This window comes from Drosophila montana, unplaced genomic scaffold, assembly GCF_035044405.1.
Source record: "Drosophila montana isolate Dmon_TW-CO22-7 unplaced genomic scaffold, ASM3504440v1 contig_413_1, whole genome shotgun sequence".
Classification (NCBI taxonomy): Eukaryota; Metazoa; Arthropoda; class Insecta; order Diptera; family Drosophilidae; genus Drosophila; species Drosophila montana.
The window spans coordinates 237999-264015 of NW_026998750.1; the positions used below are offsets into that span (position 1 = coordinate 237999).

The 26017-nt window shown below is 40.5% G+C and overlaps 1 protein-coding gene across 2 annotated transcripts; it reads left to right on the forward strand.

The window, feature by feature from the left end:
- The first annotated feature begins 864 nt into the window (after positions 1 to 864).
- Positions 865 to 25177, forward strand: nej (nejire). 2 transcript variants are annotated; one of them, XM_064698300.1, is made up of 14 exons: positions 865 to 1017; positions 2292 to 3467; positions 3806 to 4297; positions 4358 to 4705; positions 4782 to 8642; positions 9092 to 9381; positions 10425 to 10582; positions 13553 to 13663; positions 13729 to 14677; positions 14755 to 14985; positions 15072 to 15302; positions 15404 to 15801; positions 19089 to 20505; positions 22259 to 25177. In XM_064698300.1, exons 2-14 carry the CDS (start codon positions 3413 to 3415, stop codon positions 23108 to 23110), a joined length of 9393 nt encoding a protein of 3130 aa, XP_064554370.1. In that variant the 5' UTR covers positions 865 to 1017; positions 2292 to 3412; the 3' UTR covers positions 23111 to 25177. The 2 variants fall into 2 exon arrangements, with proteins under 2 accessions (XP_064554370.1, XP_064554371.1); XM_064698301.1 differs by having other exon boundaries at positions 13583 to 13663.
- The last annotated feature ends 840 nt before the right edge of the window (positions 25178 to 26017 follow it).

The window sequence follows — 26017 nt, forward strand, 5'->3', positions numbered from 1 at the left end:
GTATTAAATACATACACATTCAACAATTCCTTTGTGTGGAAGTTGGCCAAACATAAAAAAATAGCAGAATATTAATAACAAATTTCATTATAAACGTAATATGGCTAAGAATTTCTTTAATCGTTGCTTTAAAAATGCCTAAAGCAAACTCATGCCACTACACATCAGAGACGAACACTCGCTGGTGTGTCTCGTTGAGTAGACGCATCATTATTTGTCTCGCTTTATCCTTTACGATTCGCAAATGCTGGGTATAGTGTGCCCGTCTCTTTTATATCTGTGATGTCTCATGAATGTCGCGTGTGTCGAAAGTATATGTAACTGCGTGTACAAAAGCCCGAAAACACTTAACAAAAAATTGTAAATGATCAAGTACCCGCAATTGTCGTCTCTATTGTATAAGCTGACTTGGGATTTTTGGGACATACGAAAATCTTATTTTAGCAATGTATAATTATTTTAAACACAATATATCCAAGTGGTTAGTGATTGCGCGGCTGCTAAATAAGGATAGCGATAGTGATATCTAATACGACGACACTGAATTTTGGTTTTCGAAATACACGCAGCGTTGAGTGTTACCGCCACGGCTAAAATCATGAACAAACACATTCCACACTATTCAACACTGTGGTCACTCGTTACTTTGTTATCTAGCGACGTTCTCTCACACACATACTAACGCACACCACCTAAAGCAACCGATTGCTTAAACACTTGCTTTGCACCGCACATTTTTGCTTTGCCCTCTCTCAGTGAGCAACTATGTGCTCTTGCTCTCCGTCGAGTACGCTTACTCGTCGCTGTCGCTACTGGTCGCAGTCGTCGTCGTCTGGCACTAATACACAACACAGAGTCATAGTCGTTTCAGCTTCAGTCTTTCTTTCTAGTTCTGTTGCTACTCGTTCGCGAAATCAGTTGACTTTCTGCTGCAACACAAGCGGACTGAAAATTTTTGTTTTAGTGTTGCAAAAATTTTTTAAAAATTTTCTTAAATCAACGAAAAATGTGAAAAATGTATGGTAAAAATGCATAATTGACTAAAAATCTCAAAAATATAAAAAAATTAACTGTGCCGCAAAAAAATAAATTCAAAAAAATTAAACAGAGTTTTAAAATTGCCCAAATTTTTTTTTATATTTTTCCTTACCATTTTTGCACATTTCGTATTTTGTGCAAACAAATTTATCAATTTTTTTAACGACGCTATAAATTTCAAATACGCCTGAAACACAAAATTTCTGCAATAGAAAACTTTGATACGACATGAAGAAGAAAACGGACGAGCAACGACAAAAAAAAGGAATATATTTTCTGTCGTCTGTTTTTCTTTCTTTTTCCAATGCTTCTCGCACTCGTTGGCAGTGCCTGTGCTGTGTGTATGCACACCAGTGTGAAAAATACAAATACCAAAGCCAGCATTTATTATGAGCTCTCGCTCTCTACTCGCTATCATTATTGTCTCGTTGCATTTTATACATGTGTGTAGTAAAACGTCGGCGCGACTCGGTCCAGACGGAGAATAATCGCTTATACATGCAAGTATGTATATATATATTTATATAATATGTATGTGCGATGAGCGCGCGCCCTGTGTTGCGATGTACTCGCTAATAAAATCAGCTAAATAACAGCAAGGCGTAGCGGCATTCGTTTGCACGCGAAAAAGCTTTAAAAAGCTTCAGATGCTTCGGGTCTCTGGTTTGGTATTTGTTCAGACTATTTACTCGCCACTCATCTTTGGCGCAGAAAGCAACCAATATCCACATGTATGATGAGATTTGACATTAAAGAAAAGTGTGATCCAGGGTCGAGTTAATTTACGGGTCGCCTTATATACTTTAATATGTTCATCTATTTGCATTCATCAAACCATGTTTGCGCGCAATTTCAAAGCTGTCGCCGCACTTGTACACGCTGCTGGCCGATTTCGTGCGTGTTGGCTAACCAATAGTGCGCACATTTAATTATGACACATCTGTATGTGTGAGAGTGAAACACGTAGACGCATGCGAGATGGAGATGACAAATATCAGCGAGATGGCGAATACTACGGCCAACAACAAGACCTAAAAACAGAAAGCAGCGAGTTGTTTTTAGTTAGCAGGCGGCAACGGTAGCCGCTTTCGGAAAATAAATCTCAAACAATGTTCCCATACTTTGTTGTCTTTTTCCGATGTGCGTGAGGACTGTGTATCGAATGTGAATCTTATAGGTCATTTAATTTATACGTGTGTGTGTTTGTAGTTTCGTGCTCTAATGGAAAGTATCACTTTGTTATATTTTTACAGTTATGTGCAATGTGGAATATAGCGAATGTAAACACGATAACAACAGCAACATCAACCACTTCATAAACACTGCAGACATGTGAATGCTTTTCAGATCAACAACATTAAGTAAATGTATCACAGCAATGTTATGAAAATCATAAACAAAAGTTGAAAGAAAAAAGAAATTAAGCAAAAACAAACATCAAGAATTAGCGGCTGTAAAATGGTACAGCAGATATAGCAAAAACAAAATCACAACAAAGCGGCAGCAGCAAATGCAACATCGCACGCATTTGCTTGCTGGCTTTGACAGTCCTTTCTTCTTACGTCTTCATCTTCAAATTTCACTTGCAGCAGTTGTTGCAGTAGGACATAAGAGTAGGAACAACTACGAATCCTTACTAAAGCCGATTTATTGGATTCGGCCAATTTGGTGGACTTGGCGCCTACCCACAAAATGCACTCGTGCGCATGCTGCTGTATGACAAACAACACTACGAGCATCGGCATCAATAAACAGCAGCAGCAAAAAAATCTAAGGCTAAGGCGGGAAGTGGTGCAACAGGAGCAAAGGCGCGCACTTGTAACGACGTCTACTGGCGCATGGGACGCCAGTAGTACCAGAAGCAGTTACAACAACGATCTCAACGGCGAGCCAACGGAGTCAGCGACGTGCTCAGCCGGCACGGTCGCGGTCGCGGTGACGATAGCGCGGACGACGTCGACGACGTCTTCGTCGCAGCGGCAGACGACAGAAGCAGCGATAACAATAACAAAGGAGTTGTATTTGTTTACTACTCCTGCTAGTTTATGCAAAAATTTACTAAAACAATTTATTAGGCAAGTGTTGACTGCCAACATTTCAAACTTATAAAAGAAGAAGAAAAGCATAACGAAAAAAATAAGTAAAATACCAAACACATCCGTGCGAAAACTGTCATTTTGTGCAGCGCACACGCAAGCAATCAAAAATAATTTTGTCATACCCACTGTCAACTTTCTCAACTCGTCAATCGAAGTTTTTTTTTATATTTTTTACGGACTTACGTACTGCTAAAGACAATCATAGCAGACAAACATATTAATTTCCATAAGGACGCGTTTTGCTGCCATATCAAGGCTAGCAACAAATTATATATATGATGGCCGATCATTTGGACGAACCGCCACAAAAGCGGGCTAAAATAGATCAATGTAAGTGTTCAAAATTATCTAGCAATGTCTAATGTTTTTAAGAATACATCGATAGATTAGACGTAAGATCTAATTTGGGGGGGAGAGCCTGGCTTATAAATTGTAAATATAAAAAATTGTTTGGGAAAAAATGTCGTGACAAGAGGTATGCCCGCCTAATAGGAGAGTTAGGAGAGTTCACTGTACATACAAAACTATAATTGACAAGAAGTACATAGATAATAGTTAATTACTAGTATACTTATTCTGGATTAGTCCTTGTAATAAAACTACATGTGGAGTGCAAAAATACATTAAAATTACTTTAAACATTTATTAATTAAACAATTTTCACCTAGCGACTCTACGCTTTCTGGAAGAAAATCTACCTGATGAGTTGGTTTCCTCCAACAGCGGATGGTCAGATCAGCTTAGCACTACTGGCGCCGGCGTTAATGTTGTATCCACAGCAACCGGCGTCGGCACTGGCGGACCAAACAAACCTCCAACTCAGGGACCTGGGTCAGGCGTTGTGCCACCACAAATGAATGGAGCCGGTGGCGGCGGGGATGATGGCAGTGGTAATGCCGGTAGCGGCGCTGCTGGTAGTCAACTACGTCAAATGCAACATAACCAGCATTTGCAGCATTTTTTGCAGCAACAGCAACAAGGTAACAAGGGCGCTGGCGGTGGCATGGTTGTGCCCGGCATGAATCAACTAGGCAGCAAATCACCCAGTTTGCAATCGCCTAACACTGGTGGCATACAAGTGACGACACAAATGGGCATGGTTAATTCAATGCCCATGTCCATATCAAATAATGGCAATAACGGCATGAATGCCATACCAGGTAATTCTCCTACAGTCGCAAACTTAAAAAACACGATAAATTCATATATTTCCGTTGCAGGCATGAACAGCATTGCACAGGGAAATCTTGGCAATATGGTCCTGACAAACAGTGGCGCCATGGGGACCATAGGTGGCACGGGCTTAGTCAATACACTGAAGCAGCCTGTCGCTGCCTCCTTGATGAACGCCGTGCCCGGATCAGTGGGTGTGAGCTCCGTATCTGGCGCAGCGCCTAGTCAGGGTATGCACATGCAAAATGGTCCGATGATGGGGCGGATGGTTGGACAGCAACACTTGCTTCGTGGTCCGCATCTAATGGGCGCTGGAGCTAGCGGAGGCAGTGGACCGGGTGGTGTTGTTGGCGTCAGTGGCGGTCCTCGAATGCAAAACCCAAACATGCAGCTGGGTAAGTGCCCACATACTAAGCATTGTCCAAACATTGAAAGCACTGACAAATGATTATACGCATGTGTTTTGTACAGGCCAAATAAATAATATGCCTTACGGAGTTGGTAACTATGGTGCACCTAGCAGTAACAATCCGCAGCAGCAGCAACAGCTACTTGCTCAGCAGATGGCACAGCGGGGTGGTGGCGGCGTTGTAGCGCCCAATATGAGCGCGGGCATGCCCCAAGGAAACCGACCAATTGGCACAGTTGTACCAATGTCCAGTCTGGGTGGAGATGGACCGCCACCTGGTGCAGGAGGACTCGTTGGAAATCCCCAACAGCAGCAACAATTGGCGGCAGCAAACTCACAAATGAATCCCCAGCAGCAACAGCAACCACCGAGTGCGCAACAAAGTGCACTGGGGCCACGCGCGCCGCAACCCAATCAACTGATAGGACATTCTCAGCAACAACAGCAGCAGCCAGGAACATCGCAGCAGCAAGCAATTTCATCAGGAGTGGCTTCGTCCGTTAGCGGGCCTGCTCCGGCACCAGGCAGCATGTCTGATGAACGCAAGAAACAAATACAGCAGCATTTGATGTTGTTACTGCATGCCCATAAGTGCAACCGGCGCGAGAACATGAATCCCAACCGTGAGGTCTGCAGTGTCAACTATTGCAAGGCCATGAAAGCCGTGTTGGCCCATATGGCCACATGTAAGCAGAGCAAGGACTGCACCATGCAACATTGCACCTCATCGCGCCAGATACTGCTCCATTACAAGACCTGCCAACGCTCCGATTGTATCATATGCTATCCTTTTCGCCAGAATCACTCGCTATTTCAGAACGCCAGCGGCGCAGGAGGTGGTTCTACCGGTGCAGCCAACGCATCACCTTTACAGCAGCAACAACAACAGCAGCTGTTAACACAAGGCCAATCACAGGTTTCTCAAAATCCGTCGGGCGTGGGTGTCGGTGTTGGAGTCGGCGTCGATAGCAAGCAGGTGGCACAGAGCACCGGAACTGGCGGCGCACAAAATACGGCAGTTGTGTTACCGCAGCAGCAGACGCCCGGCGCAACCAATGTACCTAAGAGTAATACGGACTTGGCACAACAGCAGCAGCAGGTGCAACAACAAGAGCTTCGACGCTTTGAGGGTGTTGGCAGTATAGGCCAAGTTGGGCCGGTCTCAGCTGGGATGTTGGGTGTACCGGGGCAAGGAATGCCACCCGGTATTCGTATGCAGGGCACTCCATCTGTTCGTGTGCTTGGTGTGCAGCCTGGAGCAGGTGGTGCAATATCTGGCGGAGTGCCTGTGCCCGGACAAAATGTTATACCCGGGGCAAATGATGTGACCAGTTTACAACAGCAGCAGGCGCAGGCCGCACAGCAGGGTGGACAACTAATGCTGCAGGGTTGCAATACAAGCACTGGACGAAGGCGCGCGATTCCCAATATGGTTGAACAGCAGCCCAATGCGCAGCAAAATGTTCAACAGCAACAGCAATTGGGCAACATTCCAGCGCCACTGTCGGTCAACGTTGGTTTTAACAATGCCAACTTTGTAGGCGTCGGCGAAAAGCAACAACTAGGGGGTCAGTCGGATCAGATGGCTAAGCTCAAATTGCAAGCTCAATCGCAAGCACAGGTACAGGCGCACGTCAGCGTAGTGTCAGCAGGCGCGCCAGGTACTGGCAATAGCACAGCTGGTGCTAGCGTGTTGATGCCTGCAGATACCACAGGAGGTGCCAACAGTTCATCAAGTGGATCAAATGCATCAAACGCGGGAGCGGGAAGCGCAGGCAGTGCCGGGGGTGCAAGCGGTGCCCCAGGAAGTGGGAGCGACAGCGAGAAAGACTGGCGCGAATCGGTGACAGCGGACTTGCGCAATCATTTGGTACACAAGCTGGTGCAAGCCATCTTTCCGACATCGGATCCAACAACAATGCAGGACAAGCGCATGCATAATCTGGTCTCGTATGCCGAAAAAGTGGAAAAGGATATGTATGAAATGGCTAAATCGCGATCCGAGTACTATCATCTGCTTGCCGAAAAGATCTATAAGATACAAAAAGAGTTAGAAGAAAAACGTCTCAAGCGCAAAGAGCAGCACCAACAACAAATGTTGCAAATGCAACAAGGCGGTCCCAACAGCGGTGTCGTCAATCCTACATCAGTACCCAACAATTCGCTTCAACAACAGCCGGGTCAGGGCGTGCGTCCTATTATCAGTCCAATGGGTAGTGGAGGTGGTGGCCCAAGTGGCATGGTTCAACAGCAGATGCGTCCTCAAGCTCCTGGCATGGGGAGCGGCACTAGCCAGCAGCAGACGGCAGCCGGACAAGCCAACATGGTGGCTGTAGCGGCAAGTATGCGCAGTCATTCGCCCGGTGGCAATATGTTAGCCATACAGCAACAGCAGCAGAGAATGCAGTTCCCGCAACAGCAGCAGCCTGTTCAAGGCAATATGTTGGTTGGGCCTTCCGGTCCAAGCCCCGGGGGAATGGTAGCTAATCCAGTGCTTTCTCCTTTTAACACGCAGCAGACCATGCAATCAGCTTCGTCAGTTGGTGGTGGCCCAGGCATATTAACAAGTCCGGTGACCGGTCAACAACAACAGCAGCAGTTCATAAATGCCAATGGTAGTTCCGGTGGACAGAATTCTCAAATCAGCGAGATTATGAAACAGCGTCTGCTGCAGCAACATCAACAGCAAACAAACGCAGCCATGCTATTACCACAGTCACCTTTTAGCAATGCTACACCTATCCAGCAGCCGCAACAGCTGCAACAGCAATCGAATGCATTTAGCTCACCCATGCAGCAAAAGGCTCAGCAGCCACCTGGTAGTGTGCTAAATAATATGCCGCCCACTCCCACCAGCCTGGATGCACTCACTGCAGGAGCACCTAGCGCTGGTGCTGGTGGCATTGGTGGCGGGACTGTGACAGCCCCAAGTCCTTCGCCTAGTTTCATGTCGAACGGACCTATTGGCACGCCATCAAACAATCCGCCCTCTGTAAGCAGTCTCATGCAGCCGTTAAGTAATCGAGCAGCAACACCGCCATATATACCTACCTCGCCAGTGCCGGCTACCAGCGCTTCAGGGTTGGCAGCCAGCAGTACTCCCGCTTCGGCAGCAGCTACATGTGCCAACAGCGGTAATAGTAGCAACATTAGTAGCTCCAGCAGTTCTGTAATCACAACGACAGCGGTTACAGCGGTTGTCAGTACTCCCATAAGTTGTACATCAGGGGCAACACAAACATCAACGACTGCAACAAGTGGCAATGGAAATTCAACGCCTGTAAGCAGCACGGTGCTACTGGTGGCACGCAGCAATATCGAGAATACTGCTACAGGCCGCGTGATGAGCACCTCGAGTAGTTTATCATCACAGATGGCTGCACTGGAGGCGGCGGCGCGTGATAACGACGATGAGACGCCGTCGCCAGCTGGTGCTAATGATACAAATGGGAGCAATGGTGGTGGTAGTAGTGGAGGTGGTGGAATGTCATCAAAAGGTAAACTGGACTCTATTAAGCAGGAGGATGAGATCAAAAAGGAGTTTATGGACGATAGTTGTGGCGGCAATGGCGATAGTTCACAAATGGATTGCTCGACAGGTGGAAAAGGAAAAAATGTAAACAATGATGGTACCAGCATGCTTAAAATAGACCTTAAGTCGGAGGATGGAGCCGCCGGTGACGTGAAGATCAAGTCTGAGCCTATGGATGTGGATGAATCAGCGGTTGTCAGTGGCATTGCTACTGGCGCCAATGGAGATGGTACGTTGGGTGGCGGTGGAAGCGATGGAAAGGATGATATTAATGGTGCTATTGATGGAGTTTCTGCGGGAATTGCATCAGATATCAAAATTAAATCTGAGACCAAACCAATGGTTCCGGAGCCACTCGCACCAAATGCTGGCGACAAAAAGAAAAAATGCCGTAAGTTTAATTTTTTTCGGATATTTACTATAGCTTTAAGTGTAGAGTAAGTGTAGAGAGGCAAGATAATGCAAAAAAAAAACATAATTTAAAAAGAGACAACAATAGTGTTAAAAAAAAGGTTGTTCGAGGGAAGGATACCCAGCAATTGAAATATTTTGTATCGGTTAGCTAGACAATCATGATACAAGAATGACTCCTGGTGAAAAATCTTTAACCTTTTCGGATCAGATATCCTTTATTCTACCGATTACAACATTTACAATATTTTATTATACCATTTTTCAATGGTAATAAAAATAAGGAGATATTTAACAATTTCTTTTCTGTTGAATCTACGAATTAAAGATTAATTAAGGAGAAATAATTGGCTAGTAGGCTGTTAAAAGACTGTTTATTCTAATTTCCAAGAAATTTGGAAAACTAATTGGCTGCTTTGTTATTTGTAGAATTTAACCCAGAAGAGCTGCGCACTGCATTACTTCCGACGTTGGATAAGCTATATCGTCAGGAACCAGAGTCGGTGCCATTTCGTTATCCGGTCGATCCACAAGCTTTGGGAATACCCGACTACTTTGAGATTGTAAAAAAACCAATGGATCTAGGTACCATCCGCAATAACATACTTAATGGCAAATATAGTGACCCCTGGGAGTATGTAGACGATGTGTGGCTAATGTTTGACAATGCATGGCTTTACAACCGCAAAACATCACGTGTCTATCGTTACTGCACCAAGGTAAGGCTATTGTATAATAAAATATAACGATCGATAAAATTTAGTGTTTTAAATATAAATGCATATAACTTATTGTGAAATTAATAACTACACTACCTAAACATTTTATATGCATATATTTCAAACTTTATTAAAAATAGTCCGATTTTTTTTATATTTTTGTAATAAAAAAAAAACGTTAAGTACAGAAAACATAATTAAAACTAAAAAGCAACATACCAGCTCGGTCAAAATGTGAAAATATTATAAACTCACGAATGTGCAAAAAAGACATTAAAAAATAATAATTCCACGCTTTCAATTCTTAAAAACAAATCTAAAGAAAAACATATACATAAAACTGTGCAAGAAAGTTGGCAATAATTTTATGGAGTGATGTAAAAAATTAATCCGTTCGAAAATAACTTGTGAACATGGTTAACGTCCGTATAGAGAAGAATTCTATGTAAGCGTCTTGGGTATTTCCCATCGTATGGTTTTGGAGCAAAATGTTAGGTTTCTAACACTGTTCCCATTTTGCTATGAAATATCTTGCGGAACACGATACTGAACTGTACTGAGGAACCTGAGGATAATGATGCTATATATAATATAACTCCTTGAAAAAATCTAGTACACGATGATCGAGAATTAAAAGGAAGTTAAAAAAGAAGCAACAGTAAAAAGATGTCCTAAGAAGTTGATACAAACCTAATTTCATTAACAACGAAAATAATTCGCAAAATAATTACAAACGATGGGGGCTATACCGGCTTCTAACCTAAACCTAAATCCATCAAAAAATCGGAATAATGAAGTCTATATATAGCTATGTCCGGCTGTCAGTCTGTTTTTATACAAGCAAGTCTCAGTTTTAAAGCTATCATCGTCATAAAGCTTTGCATAGGTCATTTTATTACAAGCAGTACATCGGAAAAAAATGAAGTGACTAAATTAATGAAAATTGTATAAATTTAGCCCCAACATGTGTATATGCAACAACAAAATAGTTTCTGCAATTATAATCCACCATATATTTATGTATTTTTTTTTATTAACTATAGTTGTCAGAGGTGTTCGAGGCTGAAATAGATCCTGTGATGCAAGCATTGGGGTATTGTTGTGGTCGGAAGTACACATTTAATCCGCAGGTGCTATGCTGTTATGGCAAACAGCTGTGTACGATACCGCGAGATGCCAAATACTACAGCTACCAAAACAGGTGAGTTTAGCGTAAGACCGACAGCACATACATGTCTACATAGATACAAGCATACATAACACAACTGCATACATGCACACATATACAAATGCATATTTTGTTTCTTCGTGTAATTTATATATGTTATAAATATAAGATTTAATAATGTCAATAGTTATATTGAAGTTTAAAAAAGATTCTGTTGTAACCTCATATTACCTATTCAATTGTGGAAACTTGGAAAAAAAAAAATAAGGAATCAAGAAACGGCATATATAATTATCTAACACAATACACAGCCACAATGATAGTATTCAATGGGGATCGCGTATAGACTGGGAAGTGGTTATTCAATAACATAGACTAAGTTTCGTTCAAAGGACAGTTTTTTTTTTGATGCGATTTTCGCAAACCACCATGCTTGACGGGAGTATTTATTTATATATTTAATTTATTATCTGGACTATGTCCGGTAATTTTGTAACAATATGCGTAAAATTCCTCCATGGCGAATAGCCTGAATTTTTTAGGTTTTAATGTTGAGAGTCTCCAAATTTCACATACAGCTTCTAGAATAGTATATACAGATCAAACAACTTTAAATATTATAGCAAAACTCTGGAAATGGAATCTGACCAACACACGTAGAAAATGACAAATATGTTAGTAGACGTATAGTATTTTAAAAGAGGACGCTAACGCTAAAAATAATAGGAATGCTCTAATTGGGACTGCCCCGACTAAGAGATACGCTGAACTTTCTACAAAATCACAAAAAATACACTTTCCTCCCAATTTAATAGGTAAAAGAATATAACTATTAAATTTGTGGGTAGTTTCACTTGATTTATTTTTTTTGATTTATAGCGGGTTGTGTTTTGGCGAGGATGACGGTTACTTTAAAATGAAAGATACTTGATCTGTATATATGTACTATTCAGGTAGCTACATGTCAGATTTGGTCAAAAACAAGGATCTCGATATCGATTATCGAAGACTAGTAGAACTCAGCTCGGCATACTTATGAAACCTACTGCTTGTTACATATATTTTAACAATACTACTATATCTTTTTACCCCCTTTGAATGACACAAATTGTTAAATTTTTTAACCAATTCTTATATTACTAGTTAGTAGTAGTTTTCTTCGGTGCATACCATAAAATATTATATTGTATTATTCCAAAATTACAATTATTTTATACGCATGCACAGCTTGCCGTAGTTTGCCAGTCCCATTGTTAATGGGGCGTAATGGTTTTGTGCAAATGTACATAACAGGTGATTTTGTTTGCGATAACTTGACCCGTTTCTAATCCATCGATACACATCGATATCGATAATTTATGAGCGAATCTCTTAGGTTTCAAGAGCTAGAGTCACCAAATTTTACATGTAGCTTCTAGAATAGTATATATACATCAGGTATCTTTCATTTTATAGCTATCGCCATTTGGAACTACCAACCAATTTAAGCCAATATTTTAGTGCTATGGTCTTCTTGAAAATGTACGTATATTCTACGTATATAGCTCAATAAGATCTAATGTTGAAAATTTCATCAAGGTCGGTTAGGAAACACAAAAGTTATTAAACAAAAATTGTGGAAACCAGAAATTGCAATTTCTGTATACATGTACACACACACATTCTTGAGCGTCTTTATTGAATTCTATCAAGAGTATTACAATTGCGATTATGTTTGTGCTGTGTCTAACAGCGAAATCCGCCCTCGTGGTATGAATCTTAAAACCGAAAAATAATCTTTCGTTCATACAACCATTGACACATATTTTCCATCCAAGAAACGTGGATTTTATAAAAAAGTGTGAAAAACGTTCAAACGAGAGTTCACAAAGATCTTTGCAAATGAGGTTAAGCGTTTTTCGCCACTTTCGCATGCACCTTCATTACATAAGGTAACTGCAGTATAAACCATGAAGTATGTTGCTTGACGACACCTACTGAGGCTTAAATGATTTTATACTCTAAGCAATATCACCACATACCACGGCGACATTGTTCATTTACGTGTTCCTCATTTTAATGGTTATGATTAAGTAGGTGCCAGACAAGAAACAAAATAGCTGATATTAACTTGAAACGCAGAGCGAATTTGTTTTCTTATGCATGTGTTTTTATTTTGCATAGTCATATTTGTATATATAATATAAAGTACATAAGCTTTCCTGATCTCTCACGCTTGCAAAAAGCGCTACTGTATAATCTTTGCAGTTTATCTAAAAAAAAATATAATGAAAAAAGATATAGAATTTCGTATTTGACATGCCCCCAATGGGCGTAGCTATATCATAAGCTTCGAGACTCAAGCTTTCAGCAAGAAACCTAACCAAAAACAAATATACTATTTTTGCTTTGTGACAGCAGACCTTTAGATTTGTACATGCTTTTCCAGTCGTTTGAAGCTTAAGCTCCTTATTGTGTATTGTAACGCATTATGCGAGAAAAAACATCGACTCAAAAATAATCGAAATAGAACTTGTGTGTGTACGCATTAATACAACTGTATTTACTTAAATTTAAATTAACTTGCCTTTGTACGTATGTATGCATATTTATGATATGTCATATTTAGTTGTAAATCAGTTTATAAATAAACGAAATCCAACTAAAAATTCCTATAAACATATTTTAAATTATATCAATCGGATATGCGTATTCTATGTTTCTAATGAAAAATACTTGGATTTTCTTTATTACTATTTTTTTTTTGCTATATCATTTATGTTAATAATGTACTGCATAAATTAAAATCATAAAACTATTTTGCATGATTGCATACATATAATACCTCAATATGTACACGGTTTTTTTTGTTGTTGCTGTTTGTATGTGAAATTTTCGTTTTATTTCTGCTGCATTTGACTCATTTCGTAAATCGTGCGTATTATCAATTGTCCAATTGTCATCGCCTATTGCCATTGCTCATTGCCATCAACTCGTAAATTGTTGCCATGAAAATCACAACAGTCTAAAGGAATACGGTGTTGCCTCAAATAGATACACGTTCTGCCAAAAGTGCTTTAATGACATACAAGGAGACACTGTAACTCTGGGCGATGATCCACTTCAGTCACAAACGTAAGTATATAAGTTAGTTACTATAATCAAAATAACAAATAAGCTAATATTATTTATATCATTAGCCAAATTAAAAAGGACCAATTCAAAGAGATGAAGAACGACCATTTAGAGCTAGAGCCCTTCGTTGATTGCCAGGAGTGCGGACGCAAGCAACATCAGATCTGTGTGCTTTGGCTTGATTCAATATGGCCGGGCGGTTTTGTATGTGATAATTGTTTGAAAAAGAAGAACTCAAAACGAAAGGAGAACAAATTCAATGCCAAGCGATTGCCTACCACCAAGCTGGGTGTGTACATTGAGACTCGTGTAAACAATTTTTTAAAGAAAAAAGAAGCTGGCGCTGGTGAGGTGCACATACGAGTGGTCTCTTCATCGGACAAATGCGTTGAGGTTAAACCTGGCATGCGGCGTCGATTTGTTGAGGGCGGTGAAATGATGCAAGAGTTTCCATATCGGGCAAAGGCCTTATTCGCCTTTGAAGAAGTGGATGGCATTGATGTCTGCTTCTTTGGTATGCACGTACAGGAATATGGTTCAGAATGCCCAGCGCCTAATACTCGACGCGTCTATATTGCTTACCTCGATTCTGTGCATTTCTTTCGACCTCGTCAATATCGCACTGCGGTTTACCATGAAATATTACTCGGCTATATGGACTATGTGAAACAGCTGGGCTATACGATGGCGCACATTTGGGCGTGTCCACCCTCTGAAGGCGACGACTACATATTTCATTGTCATCCGACTGATCAGAAAATACCTAAACCGAAGCGTTTGCAAGAATGGTACAAAAAGATGCTCGACAAGGGCATGATTGAGCGCATCATACAGGACTACAAGGACATACTTAAACAGGCCATGGAGGATAAACTTGGATCGGCCGCTGAATTACCCTACTTTGAGGGGGATTTTTGGCCAAACGTCCTTGAGGAGAGCATTAAAGAACTGGACCAGGAAGAAGAGGAAAAACGAAAACAGGCCGAGGCCGCCGAAGCTGCTGCCGCTGCCAACGTACGTTTTTAACAATTACAATTAGAATTTAATTTACTTTTGGTAATTCATAATTTTTAATTTTGAAAACACTGCAGCTTTTTTCCGCTGAGGACAACGAAGTCAGTGGCGATGGCAAAAAAAAAGGACAGAAAAAGGCCAAGAAGTCCAACAAATCAAAAGCAGCACAGCGCAAAAATAGTAAGAAGTCCAATGAGCATCAGTCGGGAAATGATTTGTCCGCCAAGATCTATGCAACAATGGAGAAGCACAAGGAAGTTTTCTTTGTCATACGCTTACACTCGGCCCAGTCAGCAGCAAGCCTGGCTGTAAGTCTTATAGTTTTAACTTTAGCCACATTAATTGACTATGCACATCACTTGTTTTCTTAAACCAATTTAATTTTTGTACACAGCCCATACAAGATCCTGATCCGTTGCTTACCTGTGATCTGATGGATGGACGTGATGCATTCTTGACACTTGCCCGTGACAAGCACTACGAATTTTCATCATTGCGACGCGCACAGTTCTCCACACTATCAATGTTGTACGAGTTGCACAATCAGGGCCAGGACAAGTTTGTTTATACCTGCAACAACTGCAAGACGGCAGTAGAGACGCGCTACCATTGTACCGTTTGTGATGTAAGATCGATTGCTATTTTTTTTTTTTTTTCAAAACTTCTGCTCTAAATCATAATTAATTTTTAAGCAATATCTGACTTATATTATTTTTTGGGTTACAGGATTTCGATCTCTGCACGGTGTGCAAGGAGAAGGTTGGACATCCACATAAAATGGAAAAACTCGGCTTCGATCTTGACGATGGCTCGGCTCCGGCTGATCTTAAGCAGGCAAATCCTCAGGAGGCACGCAAACAGTCCATTCAACGATGCATTCAATCTCTGGTACACGCGTGTCAATGTCGTGATGCCAACTGCCGTTTGCCTTCGTGTCAAAAGATGAAACGGGTAGTCCAGCATACAAAGAACTGCAAAAGAAAGACAAATGGTGGCTGTCCTATATGCAAGCAGTTGATCGCCCTATGCTGTTATCACGCTAAGCACTGTCAGGAGCAAAAGTGTCCAGTGCCCTTCTGTCCCAACATTAAGCACAAACTGAAACAGCAGCAGCTACAGCAAAAGTAAGTAACTGATCGCAATATTTGTATTTGATAGATTTAGTTCAATGATTTCTTGGAATGATAATAACTGCATTGACTCACGCGGCTTTCGCTAATCGTAAAATGTTTCTTCTACTTAGAGCTTCAATATAAGAATCATTAGACGCAAAAGCAAGATCATTGATCTTCTACATTATGAATATGCAATGAGCCTAATGTAGTTTAAAACTCGAAATACGAGTTCAAATATTCGAAAACTTGCCCAGTTTCCTCTTGCGTGTTGCAAGTTTTGTGCTTAAAATTTTAGATGTCAATTTTTCATCTAGTTCCCGGCCGTAGAAAATTTAACTATACCTGTACTATCTTGAACTCAAGAACAAGTAAACAAAAAAAATTGCAAATTGTCCTCTAATTTACCACAGTTGTGGATGGAATTTTCAAACGTGCTGAAACACGTATTCAGTAAGTTCTTATTTAGGGCTATAAGAATAAGTTTGAAACAAACTTAAAACTTCGTAAAAAAGTCCGTGATCCACGTTTTCCACCCAGGAAGCTTGCATTTTGTAAAATACGTCTGATGATTTTTTATAAAGATTCTTAGAATTTAAACACGAAATATCACCCACATAAATCTTTGACGTCCAGTTTCACCAAGGATTAGATTATGCGAAAACTGCGAAGCGCACTTTAAATTAATTTGTACAAAAATCTCTAAAAACGGCAGTCAGTGAGGACAAAGTATGTAGACTCTCGCATAGCCCACGTTTCCCCATAATTTAAAAATGCATTAAAAGAGCTATAGTCTTACATTTTGGTATTTACACCCATGGGTGCTGTAATATAAAGATCGGACAATTAACACCGCAGCATTAATGAAAGCATTTCCCACAGCGTTAAGCAAAGGGAAGAAGCAGCGCAGCCGTAGCGTAGCCAGAGGCGCAGCAAGCGGCGTGCTTGCATGTGATTTTGTGTATGTGTGTGTAGAACAATATTTTATATCTGTGAAGGCAGCTCGGCGCGGCTATCGGGGAATCTCAAGAATTCTTATTTTTTATAACTCAACATATAACTGTCATTATCAAAAACAAAGATAAATAATTTGAATTACATTGTTACATAACGGTGTTTTTAAACAATTCGTTGTTCGTGTTCATAATTTCTTAGTTTTCTTATGAGTTTTGTTATGATATTATCAAAGACAATATAAACACTAAGATGAGTAACGCCCATACATTTGCATGCGACGAAAAATTTCATGCCTGGCGTTTCATCTGGCGTTTGAGTTTTCGCACGACATGCCTGCCGACGGCTGTTCGTTCAGACGAACGAATGCCGAAGTCGCGGCTTGCTGATGCGCTGACACGAGCAACGAAGTTAGTCGCCAGCCTGCCTTCAGCAAAGCTGGTCGATGGTGCTTTGCGTTGCTTCGTTTTCGAAGTACATATATTGAGCGAAAAGTTTTAAGCTTACGATCGACGCAAAGTACTTCTGCTTTATCCATGAAATGCATGCTTATTTAAATGATACATTACCCTAGATACTAACTATGAATTTTTCAGGAAAATTGAATAAAATAATTTTTTTACAAGGCCCAACTTGTGCAATAACTATGTAAAGAAAATATCACACATATATTTATTTCACTTTTGTTCTTGTTCAGCCAATGGCGTGCAAGCACATATGTTTGTATGTGTGAATTATGCATGCATAACTACATCAAAATATTTATATGTGTTGTTATTCAGTGCCTTGGCTTTGGCTGGTGAAGATATAAATTTTGTTAGTTTTCTAGCGCTGATCATGCACGACCTATCCCAAATTTGTATTCACATATGAACTCGAATCAACCTTTGATTCCCATTTCAACCCAGGGGGAGAGTTTCCGGGAAGATTCAAACATATCTCATAAAGGCTCTTTCTAAATGAGTTTGAACCCGAATGGGCCTAAATTATTGACGAATCGTTTGATGGGATTTTGACCGTATAATGAAGCTTGTTATTGTGAAGCTTGGTAAATTAACATTTTATTCAGAAACACGTTACCGACAATAGTTTTTTTTTAATAAGATAAAATCACAATCATACAATAACAATGTTGTATGCTTATTGATAAAGTAGTCCGATCCGTCGACTCGGATTGTACTACTTGCGCTGAAATTATTCATCTAAGTTTCATAAAAGTGGATTTTAAGCTAGACTAGTTGGCATAGGAACAGACAGATTAATACACAGACAGGTATGGCTATAAAATTGGCTCGTTTATGTACATCAAAAACGTGTGTAATTTATGGTTTTGAAGAATTTTCATCTTGACAGCTCTTTATTAAAGGCTGCTGAGCCAACAGATTGTTCATTTTTATACCGTTGTAGAAGGTATAATCGTTTTGTCATGAAATGTGTTACTATGCGTAACACAAATGAGACATCTCCGACCACATAAAGTATATATATTCTAGATCAGCACAACAGCTGAGTTGATATAGCCATTTCCGTCTGTCTGTTTCTATGCGAACTATTCTTTTAGTTTTAAAGCGTCTTAAAACGTCTTGAAACTTTGCATATGTTTGGTTGCAGGCAATACAAAGGTCATAGGCTTTAGGTGCCATGGAAACGATTGGTCGGAGATTACGCTTTTGCATGGAAAACATTTTATAAAGATATCAAACTCGATCGATAAGTAGGTTCTTGTATAAAAACCTTTTATTTTATTAGGAACGGTACCATAGGAGCGCTCGGTGGAAGAGTGTGTTCTTTTATGGTCAATATTTTGTTTTCCGAGATATTTTTATGAAACTCGGCATTTTCGACCTTCAGTATTCTCACATCTGCTAACGTCTAGAATGGTATGAAATCTTCGGCGGTCTGATATCCTGTTTTCTAGTTTCCTTTTAAACTAGCCTGGAAAATGTATTAACTACAATTTTTTAAATAAACTGAAGATAAAATCTCTAGAGCTTTCCCCATATATGTGCATATATTTTTTATTGTACATCACATTTGGTATATCTGGTTATTATTAGCCTCAAGTAAGCGTTTCTTTATATTTTGACCTAACGAACACATTTTCTTACCTATTTATTTTTCGCATATGACCAAAATGTTATAGAGGTCCGATTTTAAACAAATTAAACTGATATGTTAAGAGCATAAAAAAGTTTTTTTTTCGGCCGATCGTTCACATGTCAGCTATATAGTATAGTAGTCTAACGTATGCATGCATGCATACATATTGAACAACAACGTTTTTCATACGAAACCAACAGGTTAAAATTGTACACTTAATATAAACTCTAATTTCCTCATTCCAGATTGCAACAGCAACAATTACTGCGCCGCCGCGTCGCCCTCATGTCCAGAACCGCAGCTCCTACTGCCTTACCCGGACCAGCAGTGAGCGGCCCTGTAGTTGCAGCTGGTGGCGTCGGAGTTGGTGTTCCAGTAGTGGGCATGTCGGGAGTGGCAGTTAGTCAACAAGTAATGTCCGGGCCAGCTGCCATATTGCCAAGTAGTGGCGGTGGCATGAGTCCATCCACAGTGCCGGTACCGTCTCCGGTTTCAGGTGCTGTCATCGCTGGTATGACATCGCCACATCCACACCAACCAGGCATTGGCATGAAGCCCGGTGGTCACTCGCCGTCGCCAAATGTGCTACAAGTGGTCAAACAGGTGCAGGAGGAAGCAGCACGCCAACAAGTGCCACATGGCGGTAGCTTTGGGAAAGGCGTGCCAATGGCTCCACCTGTTATGCAACGACCCATGGGTGTAGGCGTACCAACCCAAGGCGCGATGGGCGGCATGGTCGGCAATCAGCTTGCTGGTAATGTAGGCGTGGTATCCGGTGGTGGACAGATGCCCAGTGGGGGAAATTGCAACAATGTTTTGAATTCTAATAATCTACTACCAATGGATCAGTGGGGTGGAGGCGGTGGCCCCCAACAACGTTATGCCAACAATACGCCCAATCAGCCAGGAATGCGTCAGCCAAACCAGCTGATGCAGCAGAATCTACAGCAACAACAGATGTTGGGCATACCATCTAATCAGCTGGGTGTCGGTGTTGGAGTGGGTGGCGGCGTTGGGGCTGGTCAGATGCCCGTTGTAGGGGCTGGTGTCAGCATGGGCGGCGGCGGAGCAGCTCATGGCATAGGCTTAGGTGCGCCAATTGGTGCTGCAACCTCTGGAGGCGGTGTTCGTCCACCAGGCTCACAAGGTATAGGCGGCGGTGGAACTGGAGGGGCGGGGCCCAACATGGTTAATGGACCGCCACTCAACACGCAAACACTAGCCCAGATCATGCAGAAGATCAAAAACAATCCGACCAATGAGAGTAATCAGCACATACTGAGTATACTAAAGCAGAATCCGCAAATAATGGCGGCCATCATAAAGCAGCGCCAGCAAAGCCAAATTAATGCTGCCGCTGGCGGAGCTGGTGGAGCCGGAGGCGCACTGCAGGCTGGCAATGGACCACAAACACCGCAGCAGCAACAACAACAGCAGCAGGTGATGCAACAACAACAAATGCAGCATATGATGAATCAACAGCAGCAGGGACCAGGCCCTGGACCACAGCAAATGGGACCCGGCCAACAGCAGCAAGTCAGCCTAATGCAGGCTGCACAACAGCCGCAACAGGGACCTCCACATCAGCGCATGGCCAACATGCAGAATACAGCTATGATGCTGCCAAATTTGCCGCCGGGCATTACCAATCAGGGGGGCATGGTAAGTAACGTAGTATTAATACTCCCTCTCAAGTCCTGTCACAATATGAACTTTACCTTTGGCTTATTGAAACTCACAGACTTTATAGAGTAGCAGACGGTCATGGTCATTCAAAACAAGCTGGTATTTATTCATTTTACCTTTATTATACCCTGAACCCATTGAAAATGGGTAAAAAGGGTATAATGTATTTTTGCAAATGTATGTAACAGGCAGATGGAAGCGTCCCCGACCCCATAAAGTATATATATAGCTTGATCAGCATCAATATCCGAGTCGATCTAGCATGTCCGTCTGTCCGTATGTATGAACCCAAGGATCTCAGAACCTATAAGAGCTAGACACTTGAAATTTTAGCAGGTAGGTAGGTCCTCCTAGTGCCCGCCCAGATCGAGTTTGTTTCCGATATTCGAGAACTTGCCCCGTTTCCAAGTAATCGATAAAAATCGATATCGAAACCCTGTTTTTGAGCAATTTCGGCAAATAATATAAGCTGACTCTAGCTTATATTATTTGCCGAAATTGCTCAAAAAACAAACTTGACAAACTTGACATGTTGCTTCTAGAATAGTATCTTTCATTTTATATCTATCGCAACCTCCCCGCTACCAATACAAAGCTATAAATCAAGTTAATTATCCAACTTGTATTGCCCATCAATTTAAGCCACAATTTATATGCAATTGACTTTTTGAGAATACGCAAATATTCTATATTCTATTCTACAATAAGATGTACTGTCGAAAATTTCATTAAGATCGGTTAAGAAACACAAAAATTAAGTGCGCACGTGTTAGCACCAGCTATCGCAAGTTCCAATTCCAATTTCTGTATATACATATGTACACACACACATTCATGCGCGTCTGCTTTGAATTCTATCAACAGCATTGCAATTGCGATTGTATTGTTTTCTGTGCTGTTATTTTAATTGGTTTTTTTCTCATTAATGCTCAGTTATTGGTGTGGCCCTTGAGTAGAGGCAGCGGCAAGTGGTGCGGTTAGTTGCGAGTTCAAACCCTGCCAAGGGAACAATTTTTTTTTTTATTTTAATTTTTCTTTATTACTAAATGCACTTGGTGTTGGAAGAAGAGGGTTCAGGGTATCCCCTAGTCGGGAGCTCCCGACTAGAACCTCTTGTTAGAAATACAATAGTTAAAAAAAAATAAAATAAATCGAGTGTCCACAATCTTGATGGCATAAAAGCGGCTATTGTTCTTTATAGTGCAAACTTTGGTTAAGTAAGCGCAGAAAACTAATTTCTGCATGATCAAACAAAATTTTGCTGCATATTGAGCGAATGAATGAAATTAATGCAACTTATAGAAAGCTAAGCTTTTAGTTTTTAAATATTTCCATTGCGGATTTGTTGTTCTCTTTTACAATATGAATTTCCGAAATCGGTGAATCACACACACTAAGAATTTTATGATGAATTTTTGAAAATGCGTTCATCAAAATCGGTGAAACATGTATATAAGCTTAACATTTTTGGACGAAAATAACTCTTTCTGGAGGGTGAATTTTTCGAAAAGTGTTAAACGCGTTTCCAATGTTTTTTTTCAGAATAATTGAAAGTGCCTTTAAAGCTGAAAGACAACAACAATTCAACCGATTTCCAACAATTTTCCACCCTAGCGGGAAAAATTTTCCAAAAGTTTTCAGGCTGTGTATTGATCACCAATCAGTCATCACAATCTCTACTTTATCCAAATTTGTCATTTACTGATCATATGCTATCTCTTTTGCGCAGGTGCCAAACCAAAACTGGACTAAGATGCGCTATATGCAAATGAATCAATATCCGCCGCCATATCCACAACGCCAACGCGGTCCACACATGGGCGTTGCTGGTCAACCGCAATTTCCAGGCGGCACAACTGGCAACTTTAATGCCGGAAGCGCTGGAAATGTTACCGGTGTACAAGTCGCCGGTACAACTGTTGGAAGCGGTGCGGCTGGAACCGTCTCTGACCAATACTCCATGGCTAATGCGGCAGCCTCCAACATGCTGCAACAGCAACAGACCGTCGGCGGTGCAGGGGTTAAGCCAGGGCCACAACAGCAACAACAACAACAGATGGGTGTAATCCCACCAGGCATGCAGCAACAGCCGATGCAGCAGCAACAACAACAGCAAATGATGCAGGTTGTAGCCGCTGGTGGTGGGGGTACAAATCCTCAAAATGCGCTGGCCGGCGGCAGTAGTGGCCCAACTGGACCCGGCGCAAATGTGATGGGCCCGCCAACACCGCATACATTGCAGCAGCAACTGATGCAGACGGCTCGCTCCTCTCCACCGATACGGTCGCCACAGCCAACACCTTCGCCCAGGTCTGCGCCATCCCCACGCGGTCCGTCTGCATCGCCGCGCGCGCAGCCCTCGCCGCATCATGGAATGAGCAGTCATTCGCCGGCACCTCAGGGGCCACACGATGGTTTGCATAATCACGGCATGCATCATCAGTCACCGCTGCCGGCCGTGCCTCAGGATTTGGGCGTTAGCGGTGTCAGTGTTGGTGTTAATGCTGGTAACGTGGGGAATGCCGGTGGCTCTCTGCCTGATGCCTCTGATCAGCTGAGCAAGTTTGTGGAGCGGCTCTAGTGCAACAACATCGCCAATGGCAACGGCAATGACACCAACAACAAAATCAGCAACAACACCTATAAATCTAACGTACAAACGCAACAGTCATCGCAGTCCCATTACTTTTGATGCTTGGCCTTGTCGTTTGTGCTCTTATGCTGAAGGTGTTGATTCTTCTGCATTAGGTGGCTATACAAATTACTACAAAAACATTGTGTGTTTATCATTATGTATTAATTATGTACTTTCTTATGTATAGATATGTTTACTATCAGCTATCGGCTGTCAACTATTATGTAATTTAGTTTATTTTTGTTTCTGCGCCTCAGGTTGTGTTGACATTTTGACATGCATTTGCAGGAGGATTGCAACCACGCGTTTATATACACCTTTATTTATAAATTTAGAACTTTAAAAAGCACAGACAGCATCTGTAATTGCAAATGCAAAATTGTAATAATGATTCTGATTCTTATGTACCATATGCTCATCGTTAGGGCGAAAATATTTTTTTTTTATAATTTACGTATTCAAAAAATTTTCTATCAATGTTGAGTGCAATTGATTAGGAGACTTGCTCGAAACTTTGGCAAATGGGTAATATATTTTTTGTAGACGTAAAACGTTTAATTATGTTTTCTCTTTAGTATGCAAAATATATACAACACAATATAAATATATAATTCTGAAGATGCTGGAAGTAAACAAAAAGAAGAATGTAACAGAAAATAAGGAGAAAATAGTACATTATATTATATCTAAAGAATAGTACATTATTTCATTATACATTTTATTTATTTAAGTCGTTTATACAACATAATTCGATTTGACCTACATGTCTTAAATCAACAATTTCAATGATGCAAATAGTTTTGAAGCTAATTTATTCTTATTTTAGAAAGTTTATTTTTTAACTAACTTTAAGTCAAAAATTGATCATTCTAAATCAAGAGACACGCAACAAAAAAAAAAAATAAAATCCATGTGTTAGGACTATCATAACTTTCGAAAGAATATAGACTATATAAACGCATGTGTACAGTGTTTTACGGCTACCAATTCATAAGCTTAGTTAGCGGTTGTCAGTTTAATATCTGCTCCTTATAGGAGCTTAAATTGGGAACACGTTTAGAAAATATTTTTTATTTAGATACCGTTTTACAAGTCGCTTCATTTTTTTTTAATCAACTTCCAATTGACATACAACAATAAGATTAGTAGAAGATGCAACTACAAACCCAATAACACTAACGACCAAATAACCCACATACAAACAATTTAGGCAGTAGTCAAAATTTATTAAACATTTTTCAGGCTCGTTTATTACATAAAGTTCGCCGTGCGTATGTGCGGTATTTTTCTTATGTTTTGTTTTTTATACGCATATACATGTTCAATACATTTTTGCTATCAATTGTAAATACATACCATAATTTATTTAGTATTTCATTTTGTGATAGCTGGTAAAAGAAAAACAAGAATCATATTTAAAAACTTCGGTTTTAATTTAATTTAATTTTATTTTTTGTGCCTCGTTCACATTTGTCACTGAAACCCAAGGCATAATATAAAATGTTATTATATTAAATATTAAAATTTTAATAAATGCTATTTATTAACGCTAGGCACATACATTTAGCTGTAGGAAGCTAGTCGTAAGGCGTACACTATTTACTAGGCTATTAACATTTAGATTGTAGTCTACATTTTTTATAAGCTTTGGAATATGCATATTTTTTACAAGAGTTGCCGCCGCCCAACAATCGTAGAGAACGAGAAAGAGGGTTAAACATTTGTAAATTATAAACACCTACACATACACATAGATACAAATACAGAGTATATTAACATTTGTTTAAGTCGAAATGTAACTGCACATAACAAATGCCTTCACAAATGCGTTAACAGAAGAAATCGAACATTTAATGTATAAAGTATACATGCGTGTAAGCCTTGTACGTACATTGCTGTATGGCACGTATAAAACAAATCCAATGGTCTAGTTCATAGCCTTGCATACATTTATATGTGTACCCATGAAACCATTCACAATATATATGTACATATACAAGTTATGTTTTTAAATCGCGTAGTTTGTTACCTATATAATATCAATGGTAAAAAATAACAAAACAAAGTGGTGTCTGTGCTTGTGTTACTGCCGTTAAACGTTCAAATGCGCCGCACAATCAAAAATAAAAAATAAAAATTAATTGAAGGGAAACGCGATCAGCCGTCTCCTTGTAAAAAGATATACATAGATAGAAATAAAACGAAACAGAAACATAACGCTGCCTTTTAACAGCGGTTGCTATGACGAGCTCGGTAAGTGCGCAGGCACAGTAAACAAAATTATACATCAGCAAAAAAATAAAATGGCAAGCTCCGATATTGGCCTTCTTTCTGATTTTGTTATTTTTCCGTCAGCAGCAATGAGTTGTGCGAGCGCCAGGCCGTGTATGTGTGTAGATGGAAGAAATTGTAATATAAGTGTGTAATTTGGTGTCGAAAGTATCGAAAGAGAGAGGAGAGAGAGAGAGAGGGAGAGTGAGAGAGGGAGAGTGAGAGTGAGAGAGAATAAGAGAAACAGAGGGAGAGCGAGACAGAGAAGGAAGGAGGGAGGTGGGAGAATATTCCAAAACTTTTGTGATTAAAATTATAAATGAAGAGAGGAGCAACACAAACACATGCATTAATTGTGTATATCGCGAACCGAGTAATGACGTAGAGTCTAAGTCTTAGCCTAAAATCAAGGGCGACGTCGCCAATTAATAATTCTTAAATATTATATACAACACATGCATATTTGTGTGCATCAGCATACTCTATATGAGAGACGACAAGATAATAAAACGATTGTAAATTTTAAAGATAATTTTATTTGATGCCAAGTGGAAGCGCTGCCCACATTTCTAATATCGTTTA